This window comes from Meles meles, chromosome 15, assembly GCF_922984935.1.
Source record: "Meles meles chromosome 15, mMelMel3.1 paternal haplotype, whole genome shotgun sequence".
Lineage (NCBI taxonomy): Eukaryota > Metazoa > Chordata > Mammalia > Carnivora > Mustelidae > Meles > Meles meles.
This window is the reverse complement of record NC_060080.1, coordinates 5,976,710-5,998,229: the sequence shown is the minus strand read 5'-3', so window position 1 is coordinate 5,998,229 and position 21,520 is coordinate 5,976,710. Positions and strand designations below refer to the sequence as shown.

The window sequence follows — 21,520 nt, the reverse complement described above, 5'->3', positions numbered from 1 at the left end:
CACCGTAAGTATTTTGGTTCTGTTCCAAAAGAGCTCTAGAAAAACACGAGGATTTTATGTAGAGAAATGATGCCATATTAGCATTTTAAAAAATCACAGATATTTTCCCCTACACTGATATACACATAGTAAGTAGATGCTTAAAAGAATAATTTGTCTAATCGAACTTAATTTTTGGTGTACATTTTGTCTCATGTACCTTCGTATGTTCTAACACCTTCAGTACTGTCCTTGTGAGCCCAGTGCTCCTCTCGGTTTCATACGACGGCACTTACGGAAGATGACCGTGTGCGTATCGTACTTGGGGTAGGTGAGTCTTGCTGCTGGAGGGAACCCATCCCAGGACCTGGCTGCCCAGGCCCTGCTGCACTGTCTCAGAGCTCAGGAATTACTGTCTCTTACTTCTGTCACTCATTCTAGGCACCCAGGCTGGGCAATCGTGGTGTAACGAGAAGAAGCTTTAGTTCGAGTTAAGGTTTTAAGGGAGACCTTAAACAATATACATACTATATATAGCACCTGTATTATCTCTGTTTATTGTTTTATTTTCCTGCCTCTTGCCCTGGTGAACATCTTATATGTACAGTTAAAATCACATTCTGTATCATATTCTATCTGGTATTGTTAGAAAATTTGGTTACCATAGATTTGCTAAGATTTTTATACACATTGTAGTAACTACTTTTCAGAGCCTAATGTTCATGTTTTACTTATTTTGAATGAAATTGTAGTGCCCAAACCAGACTACTACTGCTGCAGTGAAAACATGTTTCAGGGATGCCTGGGTGGTTCAGTCGGTTAAGCATCTGCCTTCTGCTCTGGTCATGATCCCAGGGTCTTGGGACAGAGTCCCACACTGGGCTCCCTGCTCAGCGGGGAGCCTGCTTCTCCCTCTGCCTGCTGCTCCCCCTGCCTATGCTCTCTCTCTGACAAATAAATAAAATCTTTTAAAAAAATTTCGTTTTCTCTTTGACTTCTATATTATTAGCAGACTGAAAGGATTTCAAAGGTGTTTCTAAATTTAAGAAATTCTGTAAGCAATGTTTAACATACCGTTGTGAAAAACGTTAAGTGTGGTCTATCTAACTGTGGTGTTCCATAAAGCCTTGTGTGTCTTTTTTATTCTCTAGTGTGGCCAGACCCCGTTGATGATAGCCGCTGAGCAAGGCAATCTGGAAATAGTGAAAGAGTTAATTAAGAATGGAGCTAATTGCAATCTGGAAGATTTGGTATATATTAAAATAATCTACTTATTTGTTGTCTTTTTCTTTTCCTTAACTTTGTTCTTTGTTTTTAAGTAGTGACTTAGTAGATTACAGTCACCCCTCCCGATCTAGCTTAACTTTGCCTAATAATATGCTAAGTCAGTTTTTAAAGGGGTGATGCAGGAGAGGAATTTTTATTATTATTATTATTATTATTATTATTATTGTTTACTATATGCTGGCTAACTGAACATAACAAAAAATGAAAAGAAATCAAAAGACATTTTTACTTTAAATGAACAGTCTCAGCTCTTCCTGTTTTGTAAGTGTAGACGGCTCTGGCTGAATAGGAGCACATATGCCTGGGTACTTGTGGCCTTTCTTTAAAAATCAAGGGCAGTGGTTTTTTCTTTACCACGTAGTTTCTAAATTTATCGTATGGGATCGCCTTAGTTTAATAGCCAGGGAACGTGCTCTTAAATCTGATGACAGCCCCTTTATTTCAGTTTATAGTAATGGTTGCCAGCCACAAGGATTAGCTTTAAGGTTTCGATAGTCATCTTTTCTTTTTTTAAAAAACGCAGTCTGTGATTAGACGGGCCGTGGAAAGACTGCCCGAGCGCTTGGGCCCCGCGGCCTGATGCACAGAGACGTTCTTAACAGAGCCCATGCTGCAGTGTTACTTCAGATGGGTCAGCGTGGGCCAGATCATGTCAGTTTGGTATGATCGTTTGGTACGTAAGCCTGAATTTAGTGTTCCTCACTTTGGATTGTTATTTTTGGTGTTGAAATGGTGACATTGGTGACTGTGTGTTCAAGGATAACTGGACGGCGCTTATATCGGCCTCCAAGGAAGGGCACGTGCACATCGTGGAGGAACTACTTAAATGTGGGGTCAACCTGGAGCACCGCGACATGGTATGTATGTCGGTTATGGTATGTTCTTTAATTAGCTGGACTCTTACGTAATAGATATGTCTGGAACATTTTATTTTTGTGTTTGTGTGTGAGGTTATATTATAATAATGCTTTTAGGATTGGGGGCTGGGCATTGACGACTCACAAGAGTATGTGAAAACCCAGGTGATATAATGACCGTCTTTTAGAATACTCTTAGTCATCATTTTCAGTTTATTTCAGAGTTTAAAATTCAGAAATATTATTAAAAACAACTCATTAACTTTCAGTGTACCAATGTTTTAAAAATTTACGAGAGAACGGTTTCCTTTAAGAGGAACTTTAAGAGGGACAGTATAGTTTAAAAAATATTTTCAGTTGTTTAAAGTTATAACTTTCAGAGTAATATTTATAAATTTATTTTAAAAGTGTGATTGTGTTCAGACATGCTGTCTATACACATTACAGGTTTAACAAGAAATGATTCTTAATTATCTTAGTTCTTAGGTGGTCCTGGCATCTCCTTAAACATAAACATGAAGAGGGGCACCTGGGTGGCTCAGTGGGTTAAGCCGCTGTCTTCAGCTCAGGTCATGATCTCGGGGTCCTGGGATCGAGCCCCACATCAGGCTCTCTGCTCAGCGGGGAGCCTGCTTCCTCCTCTCTCTCTGCCTGCCTCTCTGCTTACTCATGATCTCTCTCTGTCAAATAAATAAAAAAAAAAACAAAAAAAAAAAACAAACATGAAGAAAGAGATCATTTCTAGCTCATTTTTTCTGCAAAATGTTCAGCCTTTTCTTTCTTTTTTTTTTTTTTTTTAAAGATTTTATTTATTTATTTGACAGAGAGAGATCACAAGTAGGCAGAGAGGCAGGCAGAGAGAGTGAGAGGGAAGCAGGCTCCCTGCCGAGCAGAGAGCCCGATGTGGGACTCGACCCCAGGACCCTGAGATCATGACCTGAGCCGAAGGCAACGGCTTAAACCACTGAGCCACCCAGGCGCCCCATGTTCAGCCTTTTCCAAAGTTAATTTTAACAGTGGAAGAGAGGAAGGAATTGATCTGCCTTGCTGTATAAAATGTGTACTACTCCACTGATAATGCTTTATGACGTGCAGGCGGTCTGAGTTTGTTAGAAACTGCAGCGTTCTGCCATCTTGTACTTGCTATTATAATTTACACAGTGTGCTTCCCTCTGTAATCTTGTATGTATTCTCAAAGTGAATGAAGTAGGTGGTATACTTATTTTATAGGAAAATACAGAACCATTTATATCCTACTTCTGAAAAGAAGTTAAAGTATATTGCTATAAAAGTTGAGGGAGAGAAGATCATGATGTCAGTAACGTAGGCAGTATGGCAGGTGAGACTAGAATGTGGTGTTCTCATCTTACTGGTGTATAAAGTAGAAGGGAAATGGTGGGGGCGGGGGGTTACCTAGTTCTCAATATTTTATTAAAGGCACCAAACCAATTAATCAGATGAAGTAATATTAAGTGCCTATTCTATGCCTGGTCTCTTTATGTGCTTTTAGCTTCTCTGTGGTTAGCTGACTTCTCAGAACAATCCTCTGGGCTAGGGATTCATCTTGTTCTCAGCGCATATAGTTCAGAAATTGAAACTGAAAGAAGTACCCTTTGCCCAAAGCAGTCAGGCTGAGTGTTGAACCCAGGTCTGCCTTACTCCAAAGATTTTTCTCTATTGCTTTTCCACATGTATTAATAGGGAGTTAGGAACCATAAAGTACACATTATGAATGTGTCAAACTCAGATTTGTACAAAATGATTTAAGCTTTTTTAGTTTTTAATATGTTTATTTCCCCTAAGTAATTACCACAGCATCTTTTAACATATTTATGGAGTCTTTATGTTTGGCTTTAAAACACCAAAATTGGGGAAACTGAGGGCTGTGTCTCCCTGAATAGTTAGTGTTGAGGGACCCTAACCTCATAGGATTGGGTGGGTGGTAGAAACGGCTGAGCTGTGGGGGAAGGCAGAGTCCCTGGGACCTGTGCAGGAGAGGAGAGTGACCCCCAGGGGTTGTCTTTGGGTGGGGGAAGAACCAGGATATAACATCTTGAAGTCTTGTGAGAATTTTTTTTTCATGTAAGGATTTTTTTCTTAAGAGGACCTTTGTGGGTGCTAAACTAAAGGTATTCAGTTCTAATCTTTTCATTTTGCAGATTCGGGCATAGTTTTCTTCTAGATTCTTGCACAGGGTGACATTATACAAATTAAAAGGAGAGCATGATATTAAAACAATTCTGGGCAGGCATTTTAAAGATTAAAATGTTGGTGTATGTAAGACTTTATAACAAGCTCTATAATTTGACCTAAATAGTCAGCCTTTCCTTGTCTTTGATGACCTTGACCCTTTTGACGATTACTCCTCTGGCATTTTTATCTTTTATTTTTTACTTTATTTTATTTTATTTTATTTTTTTTTTTAGATTTTATTTATTAGAGAGAGAGGAGTGCATGCATGAGAGCGGGGGGAGGGGCACAGGGAGAGGGAGAAGCAGACTGTCCACTGAGCAGGGAGCCCAATGGGGGCTTGATCCCAGGACCCTAAGATCATGACCTTAGCCACCCAGGCACCCCTCCTCTGGCATTTTTAGGGTGTCTCTCAATTTAGATTGTTTGTTGTTTCTCATGATTAGGTTGAGATTGTGCTCTGCTGGATAGGATAGCACAGAGATGGTGTTCTCTTCTCAGCGTACCACACGTAGGTACAAAATAGCAGGCCTGTCACTGGTGATGTTAACCTTGATCTCTTGGTTAAGGTAGTATCTGCCAGATTTATTCACTGTAAGCTTACTATTTCCCCCTTTGTAATTACTAAGCATTTTGGAGAAGATACTTTGAAACTATACAGATGTCCTGCTTTTGATTGAACTTTCATTTGTTTTAACATCTACCAATATATCTTGCATGCAGAGTTATTACTGTGGTGTTATAATGGTGATTTTTCTACTTCCCTCATTCTGTATACATTGATTAATTCGAATTCTTCTGTGAGGAAGAGTTCTTTCTCTTTCCATGTCTCTATGGATCTGTATGTTAGATATCTATAGATACATGTACTCTGATGAATATTTATTTTATTATTTGGTTATAATTTAGTTCTGTGCTTACTTTCCTGCTTGGGTTCTTCCAACTTTGGCCATTGGGAGCTTCTGTGCCCTATTGAGATGCCCTGCCCTATACTTTTTAAAAAGCCCTTCCTTATTTTCTGGCATCACGTACTTCAGGACCAGGTTTATCTTGTATTTTTTTCTGTCTTATTTTCCTAATTATCAGCTCTGGAATCAGTCAGTTTTCCAAGGGATCATGGTTTCTTTTATTGGAAAATGGTATTGAGAAACCAGTATCTTGGTTTAGGTGTTAGGTGAGCTTATTGTTACTGGGGTGTCACTACCTGTGGTTCTTCTCAATGTGTAGACATAGAAAATACATGTCTGTATATATACACGCATCTGTTTCTATATTTGTGTGTGTATTTTTTTTTTTTTAAAGAGACCAGGTTGATACTGCCACACCAATTTGTTATCACCTTTTCCCTTTCCTTAATTTGTAACTCTTTTCTAATGGTGAGAAATTGGGCTTTATTATTTACACAACATATTTACTTATTTGTTTAACTCTAGTATACAAATAAAGCAGTTCCAGAATTGCTAATCAATACTCTGAGAGAAACAGATTCATCTACTAAGTACAGTGTTTGTGTTCAGTTCTTTCTTTAACATTACAGTATCCAGTCAAAATACTGCTTTCCAAAGTTACCTAGGGTTAGCGTCTAAGTAGTTCTGTGATTATGTGATTCATTTGTGATATAGTTAGATGCATTTGGCCCAGTCTGTATTCAACTTTTTCTTTCCGTATTCTGGTTGATTTTTACATTTGCATACGGTTAAGTTCCCTCCTGTGGTGTATAACTCTGTGGCTTTTGACAAGCGCGTACTGTCTTCTGTCCCCGCCACGTGCTGTACGGCGCCGTTCCCCCTCAGCGGCACGCCACCTGCTCCTTTACAATTGTCGCCTCTGCCCACTTCTCAACCGTTGGGGACCACTGATCTGTTTTCTCTTTCTACAGTTGTGCCTTTTTCAGATCAGGGCAAGTATTTTTTTAATCTCCTTTTTAGTGATGATGAAAGAGACTGAGAAGGATTAAGTGATTTATATTGTCAAAACGGAATGTGGATTTAAATGCTGGTTTAAAAAAACCAAAACATTTATTTCTTCATATAATTTGATGACATTGGTCTTTTTTACTGAATTGCATTATAGCTGAAGAGAAAATTGCTAAAATAAAAAGAAAAGAAAATTGCTCCTGTAGTTTAGAAAAAAAAATACCATGCTGATCACTCGCACTTGGTGACTTCACCCTGGCAATCGTGATCTGCAGATGTCTGCCTCAGCATCCTCTCTTCTTCAGCAGAGGGCTGCACTGATCTGGGAGTCATGGGATGTGTTTAAATGCAAGAGTTGAAGATGATTGCTAGAAATCCTCTCTAGAAAAAAATCTAGACTCATGCAAGAATATCTAGGGACATAGAAAGTGTTTCAAAGACAAAATTTTTAAACAGCCACAATAAGTCTTGGAAATTTGAAAAATATAACATGAATGTTCTCTATTTTAATTTCCATGATATAGTCAAAATTTGGAGTAATCACTTATGGAATTAAGAGATTTGACTTATTTCAGATACTGTTGTATGTTTGGGGAGTTTGGGATTTAAAACTGCATAGTAGTGTCTTTTTTTTTTAATTTTTTTTTTTAAGATTTTATTTATTTATTTGACAGAGAGAGATCACAAGTAGGCAGAGAGGCAGGCAGAGAGAGAGAGGAGGAACAGGGTCCCCGCGGAGCAGAGAGCCTGATGCGGGGCTCGATCCCAGGACCCTGAGATCATGACCTGAGCCGAAGGCAACGGCTTAATCCACTGAGCCACCCAGGCGCCCCAAACTGCATAGTAGTGTCTTAATACACAATGGTTTTTTTACAGAAATATTCAAAGAAGGAACTTCATTAATGGCATTTTTGTGCTCGGCACAAAGTGACAAAACGTTTTCTCTCCCCCAACTCTTTTTCTCTTCCAACTCTTTTCCTTAGGGAGGATGGACAGCTCTTATGTGGGCGTGTTATAAAGGCCGTACTGATGTGGTGGGGTTGCTTCTTGCTCATGGCGCCAATCCGAGTGTCACTGGTTTGGTAAGCGTTTACAGAAATTCCACTCTAATGTAAGTGGTAGGTTCTCTTAGGTAATACTTAAGGCTGGTTATATTTTAGACTTCATATTAGATAGAAATTAGCTAGATCTTATTAAAAATAATAATGTAGTATATGATTTCAAATGACAATGAGAATTTTTTTTCTCAAGATAAGCTTATTTCTCAGTTTTTATCAACAAAACAGTAACTCTTAGAGCTTAAATGTTAATTATAACTGTATAACCTTTCAAAAGGAGATTTTGGAATCTCTATGTCATCTTGCCTGTTTTCTGTGTGTATGCATTCTTACTCTAAACTTATTTAAGGAAAAGTTTAGAGTATCCATGCCATTTTTCTATGCCATTTCTTTACATGATAATACATGCGTTTCTACTCTGCTTGAGACTCGATCTCAGACTGCAGGTTGAGAGATTATCCTTCTGATAGGGGATATCCTTTTATACTGTATACATATGTCAGATGATCATGTTGTAAACTTTAAATATCTTGTGATTTTATTTGTCAGTTATACTCAATAAAGCTGAAAAAAAGGAGAAACTTAATTCATGTTAATAGAAGGATTATGTAAGTTAATGGAAGGGTTATATTGTACCTTTCTCTTACTAGCCTTTCCTGTTGGCTAGATAATCATATTAAATGTATTAATCTGTAAAAATAAATGTGTTCATAATATATGTATATTTAAGGTTGAGTGCATTTTATTAGCTGATTATGTCTTATGAGTATTACCTGTTTTTTTAATGTGGAGAATGATCTGTAACTTAATTTTTTAAAATATTACTTTGTGTTACTCCCTTTATTATTTACTTTTCTTAGCAAATGTTTCTTGTAAATATCCACCTAAAAGATTTTTCTTTCCCTCCCTCCCTTGCATCCTCCCTCCTCATCTCCTGTTCTGTGCGCCTACTTCCCCCGCACCTGTCTCCCAGCAGTACAGCGTTTACCCAATCATTTGGGCGGCAGGGAGAGGCCATGCAGATATAGTGCATCTTTTGCTGCAGAACGGGGCTAAAGTCAACTGCTCTGATAAGGTAGGTCGGCGGGATCTTTCCAGGTCCCAGTCCGTATTATGTGCACTCAGTGTGTCTAAATGCAAGGTTTTTCATGTGATCTCATGAGACTGTGCTGGCTCATCTTCTGCTAATACATGTTAATGTAGTTTATATAGACAGATGGGTGAATCCCTTACACGTATTACCTACTGGGTATCCCTCCTTTTTTTTTTTTTTTAACATCACATTCATCATTCTCTGGAGAATAGGGAAGATTCCATCTGTTTTCATTATTTGAAGTTTTCTCTTGTAACTCTTATTCCCACCCGCAGGAGGAAGGTAGCTGCTTTCTCTGGATGCTTGCCAGATTGATCTTTCTGAAATTCAGGTTTAGTTCTCTCTTTAGTTCTCTCTCTCTCTCATGCTCAAAAGGCTGGAGACATCAGTCCCTGGTATGATGTGTGAAGACAGCCCTTGGCTCCCTTTCTGCCCTTTCTCCTGCCTTCTGAACCCTAAAACTGCTTTGCTGCTAGACTGCCAAAGGATGTGGGTGCCTGGATTCACCTGGTTTTAGCCCTTCGTGCCTTTGCATGTGTCTTTCAATGCGGAGAGCCTGTCCTCCTCATCTGCCTTACTTCCTGTTCATCCTTCACACTCAGCTCATTTCCATCCGCTTCAGAAAGTTTCCCAGAATTTTGTTCTGTTCACTTTTTAAATCCTTAATATTCATCCTAAACACTTAATGAGTATATAATTCGAACTTGACACACTGTGGGTAACTGTAATCTTTTCAAATTAATAACAGTTCAGTGAAATGTAGGAAAATAGCCAATAATTAGACATTTTTGATAATTGGAATATATTCTCGGCATAAATTTAAGTAAAATAATATTGCTTAATCTGATGGGTATGTTGGGAATCATCCTTATGTTAATCTGGATGGTGCTTGTATGGATATATACATACGTAGAAAACCCAAGTAGTCATTTAAGATAGATGTTTTTTATTTTATTTATTTATATTTTAGATTTTATTTATTTGAAATGGTGGTGGGGGAAGGGGCAGAGGAAGAGGAAGATGCAGACTCCCTGCTGAGCACGGAGCCTCACCCACAGGGCTCAGTCCCAGGACACTGAGATCATGAGCTGAGTCAAAGTTAGGTGGCTAACCAACGGAGACACACAGGTGCCCCTAGATTGAAGTATTTTATATACTTTATGTAGGTTATGCTCATTTTAAAAAAAGTATTACCTAAAATAATAGGTTAACAAGGACTGTAAAGAGACTATTACAAATATTTACAATATGGCATTTAAAAAATACTGTATTTGGGACTGTTCGTTAATCCAGAATGGCTGTCGTCTTCTTCTTTTTTTTTTTTTCTTTTCACATTCTTGTTTAAATTCTAGTTAGTTAACATACAATGCAATGTTGGTTTCAGGAGTAGAATTCAGTGATTTCATCACTTAATATACAACACCTGTGCTCATCAAGATTGACTGTCTTTTCTTTCAGATTAGTGAGGTTTTATTTTATGTCCAAAGTGGATATAGTTCTCACTGTTGATGTTTCTGATTTGACACTTTATTATGATGGTGAAATCTCTGATTTCTCCTTCTGGCCTACTGAAAAATGCTTTATGTGACCTGGCATTCACAGCCCCTCCAGAATCAGGTATTATGCTACCTAGCCTGTCACTCTGACACTTTTTTTTTTAAGATTTCATTTATTTATTTGTGTGACAGAGAGATCACAAGTAGGCAGAGAGGCAGAGAGAGAGGAAGGGGAGCAGGCTCCCTGCTGAGCAGAGAGCCCGATGTGGGGCTCAATCCCAGGACCCTGGGATCATGACCTGAGCCAGAGGCAGAGGTTTTAACCCACTGAGCCACCCAGGCGCCCATGTCACTCTGACATTTTGAGAAAAGTTTAGTACCTGCTGTGTGTAGTACCCTGTATCTATACTAAACACAAAAGATAGAAAAACAAAGTTCCTCGGTCATACTTGCCACATTTCAAGTGCTCAACAGCCATATGAGACTAATGGCTACTGTATTGGTCAGTGCAGAAATAGAGAGCATTTCCATCAGCATAGAAAGTTTTGTTAGAGCTGTTATGGAAAGGAGGCGTTTATTACATGTTTATTTCAGTCTGTAGTCTCATGTAGTTAAAGATCACCAGGGGTATTCATACATCTCTTGATTGCCAGACTCCCCAAAGACACAGCATTGCTTTTATGCATAATGTGCGTTCTCTGATGCTTTTTGAATCACATTCCAGGCGAAGGTGCTTTTAAGTGCAGTTTCTAGGGAAGTTTATTTTGTCAAGTTTAGAGGCTGATTTGGGGGTGGTGGTTAAGAGCACAGACTGAAGCAGGCCTGTTGGGGTCATGGGTCTTACTCTACCTCTTGGCAGCTTTGTGACTTTATGCCTGTAATTAATTTCACAGGGCATTATTTGCTCTCTGTCAAAATGTGATATTTCAAATTCTCCTTGTTCTTATGGTAAGGATTACATGAGTTAACCCGTGTAAAGTAGTTAGAATTATATTTGTCATTTGGTTCTTAATGTTTTTGCCTGTAGTCAGACTGTTGGACTTTAAATTTATTTCACAAGGTGCAGGAAGCAGTGAAGGCTTGTTGAAGATTAGAGGCTGTATGACTTTATGATGAAAACATTGTCACTAATTATAAAAGCTAAAGTTGGTTAAAACAAGTTTCATATACTGGTTAATCACCGCTTCAGGAGAAAAAAACGGGAAAATATGGCTTATCTAGGATTAAAGTTATAATTTGTATAAACAGTAATTTAAGAATACTCAATATGATTTTTTTTTCCATTTTATTTATTTTTTCAGCGTAACAGTATTCATTGTTTTTGCACAACACCCAGTGCTCCATGCAAAACGTGCCCTCCCTATTACCCACCACCTGTTCCCCCAACCTCCCACCTCTGACCCTTCAAAACCCTCAGGTTGTTTTTCAGAGTCCATAGTCTCTTATGGTTCGCCTCCCCTTCCAAATTTTTTTTTTTTTAATAAACATATAATGTATTTTTATCCCCAGGGGTACAGGTCTGTGAATCGCCAGGTTTACACACTTCACAGCACTCACGATAGCACATACCCTCCCCAATGTCCATAGCCCCCTCCCCCTCTCCCAATCCCACCTCCCCCCAGCAACCCCCAGTTTGTTTTGTGAGATTAAGAGTCATTTATGGTTTGTCTCCCTCCCAATCCCATCTTGTTTCATTTATTCTTCTCCTATCCCCCTAACCCCCCATGTTGCTTCTCCATGTCCTCATATCAGGGAGATCATATGATAGTTGTCTTTCTCCGATTGACTTATTTCACTAAGCATGATACGCTCTAGTTCCATCCACGTCGTCGCAAATGGCAAGATTTCATTTCTTTTGATGGCTGCATAGTATTCCATTGTGTATATATACCACATCTTCTTGATCCATTCATCTGTTGATGGACATCTAGGTTCTTTCCATAGTTTGGCTATTGTAGACATTGCTGCTATAAACATTCGGGTACACGTGCCCCTTCGGATCACTATGTTTGTATCTTTAGGGTAAATACCCAGTAGTGCAATTGCTGGGTCATAGGGTAGTTCTATTTTCAACATTTTGAGGAACCTCCATACTGTTTTCCAGAGTGGTTGCACCAGCTTGCATTCCCACCAACAGTGGAGGAGGGTTCCCCTTTCTCCGCATCCTCGCCAGCATCTGTCATTTCCTGACTTGTTAATTTTAGCCATTCTGACTGGTGTGAGGTGATATCTCATTGTGGTTTTGATTTGTATTTCCCTGATGCCAAGTGACGTGGAGCACTTTTTCATGTGTCTGTTGGCCATCTGGATGTCTTCTTTGCAGAAATGTCTGTTCATGTCCTCTGCCCATTTCTTTTTTTTTTTTTTTTAAAGATTTTATTTATTTATTTGACAGAGAGAGAGATCACAAGTAGGTAGAGAGGCAGGCAGAGAGAGAGGAGGAAGCAGGCTCCCCGCGGAGCAGAGAGCCCGATGCGGGGCTCGATCCCAGGACCCTGAGATCATGACCTGAGCCGAAGACAGCGGCTTAATCCACTGAGCCATCCAGGCGCCCCCCTCTGCCCATTTCTTGATTGGATTGTTTGTTCTTTGGGTGTTGAGTTTGCTAAGTTCCTTATAGATTTTGGATACTAGCCCTTTATCTGATATATCGTTTGCAAATATCTTCTCCCATTCTGTCAGTTGTCTTTTGGTTTTGTTAACTGTTTCCTTTGCTGTGCAAAAGCTTTTGATCTTGATGAAATCCCAATAGTTCATTTTTGCCCTTGCTTTCCTTGCCTTTGCTGTTATTCCTAGGAAGCTGTTGCTACGGCTGAGGTCGAAGGGGTTGCTGCCTGCATTCTCCTCAAGGATTTTGATGGATTCCTTTCTCACGTTGAGGTCCTTCATCCATTTGGAGTCTATTTTCATGTGTGGTGTAAGGAAGTGGTCCAATTTCATTTTTCTGCATGTGGCTGTCCAATTTTCCCAGCACCATTTATTGAAGAGGCTGTCTTTTTTCCATTGGACATTCTTTCCTGCTTTGTCGAAGATTAGTTGACCATAGAGTTGAGGGTCGATTTCTGGGCTCTCTATTCTGTTCCACTGATCTATGTGTCTGTTTTTGTGCCAGTACCATGCTGTCTTGATGATGACAGCTTTGTAATAGAGCTTGCAGTCCGGAATTGTGATGCCACCAACTTTGGCTTTCTTTTTCAGTATTCCTTTGGCTATTTGAGGTCTTTTCTGGTTCCATATAAATTTTAGGATTATTTGTTCCATTTCTTTGAAAAAAATGGATGGTATTTTGACAGGGATTGCATTAAATGTGTAGATTGCTTTAGGTAGCTTGGACATTTCCACAATATTTATTCTTCCAATCCAGGAGCATGGAACATTTTTCCATTTCTTTGTGTCTTCCTCAATTTCTTTCATGAGTACTTTATAGTTTTCTGAGTATAGATTCTTAGCCTCTTTGGTTAGGTTTATTCCTAGGTATCTTATAGTTTTGGGTACAATTGTAAATGGGATTGACTCCTTAATTTCTCTTTCTTCTGTCTTGTTGGTGTACAGAAATGCAACTGATTTCTGTGCATTGATTTTATATCCTGACACTTTACTGAATTCCTGTACAAGTTCTAGCAGTTTTGGAGTGGAGTCTTTTGGGTTTTCCACATACAGTATCATATCATCTGCGAAGAGTGATAGTTTGACTTCTTCTTTACCAATTTGAATGCCTTTAATTTCTTTTTGTTGTCTGATTGCTGAGGCTAGGACTTCTAGTACTGTGTTGAATAGCAGTGGTGATAATGGACATCCCTGCCGTGTTCCTGACCTTAGCGGAAAAGCTTTCAGTTTTTCTCCATTGAGAATGATATTTGCGGTGGGTTTTTCATAGATGGCTTTGATAATATTGAGGTATGTACCCTCTATCCCTACACTTTGAAGAGTTTTGATCAGGAAGGGATGCTGTACTTTGTCAAATGCTTTCAGCATCTATTGAGAGTATCATATGGTTCTTGTTCTTTCTTTTATTAATGTGTTGTATCACATTGATTGATTTGCGGATGTTGAACCAACCCTGCAGCCCTGGAATAAATCCCACTTGGTCGTGGTGATTAATCCTTTTAATGTACTGTTGAATCGTATTGGCTAGTATTTTGGCGAGAATTTTTGCATCTGTGTTCATCAAGGATATTGGTCTGTAGTTCTCTTTTTTGGTGGGATCCTTGTCTGGTTTTGGGATCAAGGTGATGCTGGCCTCATAAAATGAGTTTGGAAGTTTTCCTTCCATTTCTATTTTTTGGAACAGTTTCAGGAGAATAGGCATGAGTTCTTCTTTAAATGTTTGGTAGAATTCCCCTGCGAAGCCGTCTGGCCCTGGGCTTTTGTTTGTTTGGAGATTTTTGATGACTGTTTCAATCTCCTTACTGGTTATGAGCCTGTTCAGGTTTTCTATTTCTTCCTGGTTCAGTTGTGGTAGTTTATATGTCTCTAGGAATGCATCCATTTCTTCCAGATTGTCCAATTTGTTGGCGTAGAGTTGCTCATAGTATGTTCTTATAATTGTCTGTATTTCTTTGGTGTTAGTTGTGATCTCTCCTCTTTCATTCATGATTTTATTGATTTGGGTCCTTTCTCTTTTCTTTTTGATGAGTCTGGCCAGGGGTTTATCAATCTTATTGATTCTTTCAAAGAACCAGCTCCTAGTTTCATTGATTTTTTCTATTGTTTTTTTGGTTTCTATTTCATTGATTTCTGCTCTGATCTTTATGATTTCTCTTCTCCTGCTGGGTTTAGGGTTTCTTTCTTGTTCTTTCTCCAGCTCCTTTACGTGTAGGGTTAGGTTGTGTACTTGAGACCTTTCTTGTTTCTTGAGAAAGGCTTGTACCGCTATATATTTTCCTCTCAGGACTGCCTTTGCTGTGTCCCACAGATTTTGAACTGTTGTGTTTTCATTATCATTTGTTTCCATGAATTTTTTCAATTCTTCTTTAATTTCCTGGTTAGCCCATTCATTCTTTAGAAGGATGCTGTTTAGTCTCCATGTATTTGGGTTCTTTCCAGCTTTCCTCTTGTGATTGAGTTCTAGCTTCAGAGCATTGTGGTCTGAAAATATGCAGGGAATGATCCTAATGTTTTGATACTGGTTGAGACCTGATTTGTGACCCAGGATGTGATCTATTCTGGAGAAGGTTCCATGTGCACTAGAGAAGAATGTGTGAATACTCAATATGATTTTTATTGAATTTATGTTGAGAAAGTTTCTTTTACCATAGTTCTGATAATAATTTTACATTTTTAATTGTATTTTTGTAGTATGGAACTACCCCTCTTGTTTGGGCTGCACGGAAGGGGCATTTGGAGTGTGTTAAACATTTATTGGCCATGGGAGCTGATGTTGATCAAGAAGGAGCTGTAAGTGTCTTTTCTATTTAATAAACCCTGGTAATAGAGATATGTTTTTAGTTTTAAGGGAAAGAATATTCTTTCTTAGTATATGTCTAGAACATTTTCTTTAAAGTTCTTAAGTGATACTTAGAAAAATGAGCATTTTCTTCCTATTATCCTGACAAATATACTATGTTCTAGATAGTATGTACTATAAATATGCTTCTAAGGATCTATTGCTAGAGCTTGTAAACTTTGGGAGGCTAAAATTATAAAGAATATCTCACAGTAATCTTACTGTTGATTGAATCAGTATTGAAATACCCTTTAAATCAAATAGTCTGAAATACTATTAATTATGAGAAAAAGTTATGCTCTGTTAAAATACCTTTTCCTTAAATTCCTTCTCGGTCTTTTGGCTAAGATCAAGTGAAAATACCGTTTCCTTAAGATTTTAAAATAATATTGTAATTTTTGGGATATTTTTAGCTGTGACTTATTTTCCTCTCCAGTAGATTTAAAAATTCAAAAATCAGCAGTCAAAACCTAGAAAGCTTAAAAATTGGTTCAATCCAAAAAAAAAAAAAAAATTGGTTCAATCCATCCTACCAAATAGCAGTTATTAATTCCTTATTGAGCACGCACTGTGCACGCAGCCCTGTGCCAAATGTGCTGGTACTGGAGAAGGCTAGTGGATGGCTTTTCCATCCACTATACTTGTGAAAGTATAGTTAAAGGAAATGATATTTATGCATAAGAAATTATTAATACAGAGTATTCTTTGTAAAATTAAATATTCTGTGAAATGGATCATGAAGTATTGAGAAGGGTACTACCAGACCTCTGGCTGCTTTGTAACAAAAGTGAACTCTGAACCACACTTGGCTTAATATCAGCCATTCCTCCTATTTTCCATATTGGCAGAAGCTCCTAATTGCTGACCTTTGTGAAGTGTATAATATTTTTAGTGCTGTGTGGAGGAGGAGTATGATTTTTAGATAGCCCTGAGATTCATACCTTTCACTTTCCTTTTTTCTGGACAGTTTATCAAGAGGATAAGTGGCTTATTTCTATGATTTTTGACTCTTTCAGGATTTTTTTTTTAAGATTTTTATTTATTTATTTGACAGAGATCACAAACAGGCAAAGAGGCAGGCAGAGAGAGAGGAAGGGAAGCAGGCTCCCTGCTGAGCAGAGAGACCGATGTGGGGCTTGATGCGGGGCTCGATCCCAGGACCTTGGGATCATGACCTGAGCTGAAGGCAGAGGCTTCAACCCAGGGAGCCACCCAGGCACCCCGACTCTTTAAGGATTTTAAAAGATTATTATTATTTTAATATGTCAGAGAATTATGACTCAGTTTGGGGGGCTCATCTAATGACTGGGATATTTCAATAAGGAAATTATATGACATCTCAGCGTAGATCAGTTTCTTAGGAAGCGACTTTAATACTTCTTTTGGTAATGAGTCAGGTTCTTCTATTGGGTGATTTATTGTCATAAATTAGATGTGTAGCTTTTTATTTTTATTTTTTTCAAGATTTTATTTATTTTAGAGAGAGCATGCAAGCAGAGGAGGGGCAGAGGGGGAGAGAGAGAGAAAAAAAAATCCTCAACCAAACTCCCGGGATCCTGAGATCATGACTTGAACTGAAATCAAGAGTTGGCCACTTAGCCAACTGAGCCGCCCAAGTGCCCCAGATGTGCATCTCTTAAAAGAACCACTAAAAATGAGATCATTTTTGAAAATGTAGTTTCTAGATCACTGTGAAAGAAGACTATATTATACTTTATTGAAATATCCTATAGCTGTTAATTCATTGTTTTACTTCAGTTTTTCCTACAGATTTTTATTATAAACAATTCTTTGTTTGAAGCCTGATTGACCTTATTTTGGATTATTTAATGTAGAATGCATTTCATTTTGAATCATCCCATCTCATCTCATTATATTAGTGAGAGGGTCTGCTCGCTGTCAGTGAATCCAATTTCAGATTATCGTTTGAAGAGTTGAAGAGTCTTAACTGTCCTCTTGACTCAAGAAAATTAATATGTCTTCAGAAACAGAAAATGGGTTCCCTAGCTGGTTTTGGTATGTGACTGGTTATTTATATTGGCATTTCATGATTAAAAAATCTCTATTAATAAGAAGTTGCCTTTTTGAAAACATCAGTTTTATGACTGTGGCATAAATCATATGTTTTCTAGATTATACTGATTTCTTGGGCTTGTTTTTGTTTTGTAGAATTCAATGACTGCACTGATTGTGGCGGTGAAAGGAGGCTACACACAGTCAGTAAAAGAAATTTTGAAGAGGAATCCAAATGTTAATTTAACAGATAAGGATGGAAATACAGCTTTGATGATTGCATCAAAGGAGGGACATACAGAGATTGTACAGGATCTCCTTGATGCTGGAACATACGTGAACATACCTGATAGGGTGGGTTCCTTATTTGAGGTGCTTCTTCTAGTGGTAACAGGATGGAAGATTACATTAACTTCTCACACCTTTCCGGATTCTTTGTGTATGCCCTACATTGTTTTTAATAGAAGATGAATTTTACTTCTCTCTCTAAAACTAAGAAGTTACAATGTAGTCCATCTTTGTGAAGGGTGCTCTTTTTAATCTTTGTCAAATAATATTGTTACTAAAAATGTCACATGTACTATTCGTCTGTAACTGTCCTTGATATCTGTGACTGTAGTGTTTGTCGTTCATGGCTGGTGTTACTCACTTTCCTAAGGCTTCAGCTATACTTAAAATTTTCAAAATTGTACCTCTTGCTCTAATCTTTTCTCAGAGCTCTACACTTGTATTTCCAACTTTACTTGAAACGTCTGCTTGAATGTCTGATGGGCTCTAAGTGATACAGCAAAGCTGATATCTTGTTTGGTTCGTCCCAACCCTGCTTTTCCTTCAGTCTTCTCCATCCAAGTGGCTGGCATCACCATTCACCCAATCGTTAAAGCCCTAATTTCTACACATTGGCCTTGATTTATTTTCCCTACCTGCCACATCTAATTCTTCAGCAGATCCCATTGGCTCTACCTCCAGAACACATCTTGTATCTGTCTACTTCCCTTCCCCTGTTTTAATAGGTTGTTGCCATATTAACTTTTTTCCTTTCTAGAACATACTGATCTTGTTGCTGCTTTGGGACCTCAGCACCAGCTATGCTCTGTTGGGAACACTGATCTTCATGATCACTATGTGGCTGTCTCCTCCTTGTCATTCTGACCTCAGCTTAAGTATGAACTCTTCAGAAAGATCTCCAGTGACCCAATCAAAGTCACTGTCCAGTCACTTTCCACGACATCACTATATTTTAATTTATTTGCATGCTGTTTGTCTAATTTTTTGTTTGTGTTTACTGTATGTTGTCTGTCTGTCTCCTCTAGACTGTCAGTTCTTCTAGAGCTGAGAACGTGTCTGTCTTGTTTCCCAGGACCTAGAACGGTGCACGGCGCATAGTGAGCAATGAGATTTATAACCTTTCATGAACTTACTGCTCCGGCACCGCAGTAATGCTGACATTCTCAACTAAAATTGGTTTACTTTGGCTTTGTTTCTGCTTTTAATGTAGTAGTTAAGATACTACACAGGGTGCTGAATTCATTAATCCTCAAGGACTTGCCTCTTGATTTATAAGCCATTGAGGCCCACTAAGGATTGAGATGAGCCATATCTCATGGAATGACCCACTCAAATTCCTACAACTGATTTGTAATTTGGAGTAAAAATAAGTTATGCTCATTGCCAAAATAGGCATTTTACATTTGAAATAGTAGGAAGATACATTTAATAATGATTGTTATTTGGTAAATACGGTTTTAGGGCAAGGAGATGTCTTTATGAGGTAATAAACTTCATCTAATCCTTGTCTGGGGGAATGAGCCAGTCTTACGCACTTTTAGCTATAATGCCAGATTGCCTAGACTATGGATACTGGTTTGAGAACTACCCTCTCCCTTAGTAAAATGTGGTTATATACTCACTGATAGCCCTACCCCTACAACTCCCCCCCCCACTTTTTAAAAAAGATTTTATTTATTTATTTGACAGACAGAGATCACATCACAGGTAGGCAGAGAGGCAGCCAGAGAGCGAGGAAGGGAAGCAGGCTCCCTGCTGAGCAGAGAGCCCTATGCGGGGCTCAATCCCAGGACCCTGGGATCATGACCTGAGCCGAAGGCAGAGGCTTAACCCATTGAGCCACCCAGGCGCCCCTACAACTCCCTTTTTTACAATCCATGGCTTTCATCAGATAGGATTATTCTAGTGGTTTTGTATTATGTGATTTCTGAGTGTTCTTTTGGTTCATTGACAGCTCTGGTGTCATTTAATTTAATTTACATTTATAATGGGAGGTCGGTCACCTTCAAATAGTATGGCTTATTGTTCTGGGTAACTCCTCTTTCTAAGCTTTTCTTGTGGAATTTCAGAAATTCCTCATTTTGAGGTATAACCTGTCTCTTACTCTAAGGCTAATAATGTCTGGTGTTAATGTTAGTTGACCAAAACTTTTCTGTTATTTTGAGATGCTCTTTTCCCCCCCAAATTTGCAGAGAAGTATCTATTAATATACGATTAACTTCAAAACAGTGTTTATTTGTTCTTATTATCAGTTTATTCTTTTTTTCCTCTTTTGTCTTTTTAGAGTGGGGATACTGTGTTGATCGGCGCTGTCAGAGGTGGTCATGTGGAAATTGTCCGAGCACTTCTCCAGAAGTACGCCGATATAGACATTAGAGGACAGGTGTGTGCCTCCTGTGCTGCGGTCCTCTCTGCGCACCGTCAGTTTACACGTCGACTGATGACAGTGCCATTCTTCTGATGGTTCTCTGGAGATGACTTAGTAGATCCTGCCTATAGGAATCTTCGCTACCATTATTACAGAATTTCTCTATGAGTGTCACGTTAGAGGACAGTAGAGCATGTTCAAAGCTCGTAGTTTCCGAATACGCCTCTTACTAGTGTATAAATACATTCGGTCCTGAAATGAGTAGTTCATACTGAGACAGTTGCTGATACTTTGAATGTATCCAGTTTATTTATTTTCTTTAATATTTTCCCTCTGTTTTGTCTTCTTCATCCAGATGTTGTTTTTCCATTCTTGCAGTTTTATCTTTCTTCTTCGTCCCTGTCCTGCTTGCCTTTCCAAGGACGCCTTGATAGTGACTATGGACTTTGCTTAAGGCAGTCATAGCCCACAGAGCTACAAAGCTTACTAAGATTAGGTAGACTTCCCCTAAACTTGTGAATATATCCAATATTTCAGCAGCTTTAGGTTAAAAAAAAATCTGTACTTAATAGTCCATTTTGTTGTTGGACAGCCTACATTTCTAACTTAGTTTACCCTTGAATTTAGCTTGTATCCAAATCTATTTTTGAATCAAACTAATAAAGATTATGCCAGATGCTATGAGGGACTTAACATGAAACCCTTGCCTGTAAGAAATATGTATTTTAGGAAGTTTTTACTTTGTTTTACATTTATTTTTTGTGTTTTTACTTAAACATAGAGTGATGCCTTTAGGTATATGAGACGGTATATGATTGATTGCCTAGTGAACTTCCCAATGTAAGAGTCTTGAGGTGGGAAAAGAAGGCATTTAGGAAGGCTTTTGCGAGAAGGTTGAATTTGAGCAAAGTTTGAAAGACGGGTTGGATTTAGACAGAGAAAAAGGAAGGCTCATATTTCAGGCAAGGGTAGTGGAATAATAGGGTGAGGAAATTCAAGAAAATGGACGAGTGAAAGACTGTACTCCTCAGCTGGTGAAAAGGTCAGGCTGGTGGGGTGGTGGGGGCGGCAGGGAGCATGGCATGGGAGACAGAGACGGGAGTAGAAAGGGGCAGGGCTGGGGAGGTCTGAGGGCCAGGCTTGGAATGTTGGGAAGCTACTGCACTTTGTTGAGGTGGGGAACTCCGCCAGGGAAAATCTGGTTTAGGAGACTTGGTGGGGCAACCCCAGTCAGTCAGTGACTGTCTTTGGCATTAAAATCGTAGTTTCATTGAAAGATGGTTACTGGATCACCGATTTAGAGTTTACCTTATTCCTTTTTGTCTGTCAGTCCTGTTTTCCTATGTTTGAGTCACTTTATTTTGTTCTCTAGCTCTCCTTTCAGGGTCTGTTGGATCTATTTTTGGTTTTTGAACTAGATGGGATTTTAAAGGATCAGATCAGGATTTGTGTGTATGGATGCAGGGTTGGGGGATTAAGAAAGCAAAACGTGGTAAAAACAGTTTACCAGTTCACCATCTGTTTGTGTA

At 38.7% G+C, this 21,520-nt stretch overlaps 1 protein-coding gene across 13 annotated transcripts in view; it reads left to right on the top strand.

Annotated features, from left to right (window-relative positions):
- Positions 1-21,520, top strand: part of KIDINS220 (kinase D interacting substrate 220) — a 104,662-nt gene that overhangs the window by 14,059 nt on the left and 69,083 nt on the right. For 8 of the 13 annotated variants that reach the window (XM_045979736.1, XM_045979738.1, XM_045979734.1 and 5 more), the window contains exons 3-9: positions 1,131-1,229; positions 2,025-2,123; positions 7,213-7,311; positions 8,261-8,362; positions 15,175-15,273; positions 17,492-17,689; positions 19,908-20,006. In XM_045979736.1, the coding sequence (XP_045835692.1) occupies positions 1,131-1,229; positions 2,025-2,123; positions 7,213-7,311; positions 8,261-8,362; positions 15,175-15,273; positions 17,492-17,689; positions 19,908-20,006 (795 nt within the window). The remainder of the gene's footprint in view (positions 1-1,130; positions 1,230-2,024; positions 2,124-7,212; positions 7,312-8,260; positions 8,363-15,174; positions 15,274-17,491; positions 17,690-19,907; positions 20,007-21,520) is intronic. The other 5 variants (XM_045979737.1, XM_045979739.1, XM_045979735.1 and 2 more) reach the window with 1 other exon arrangement.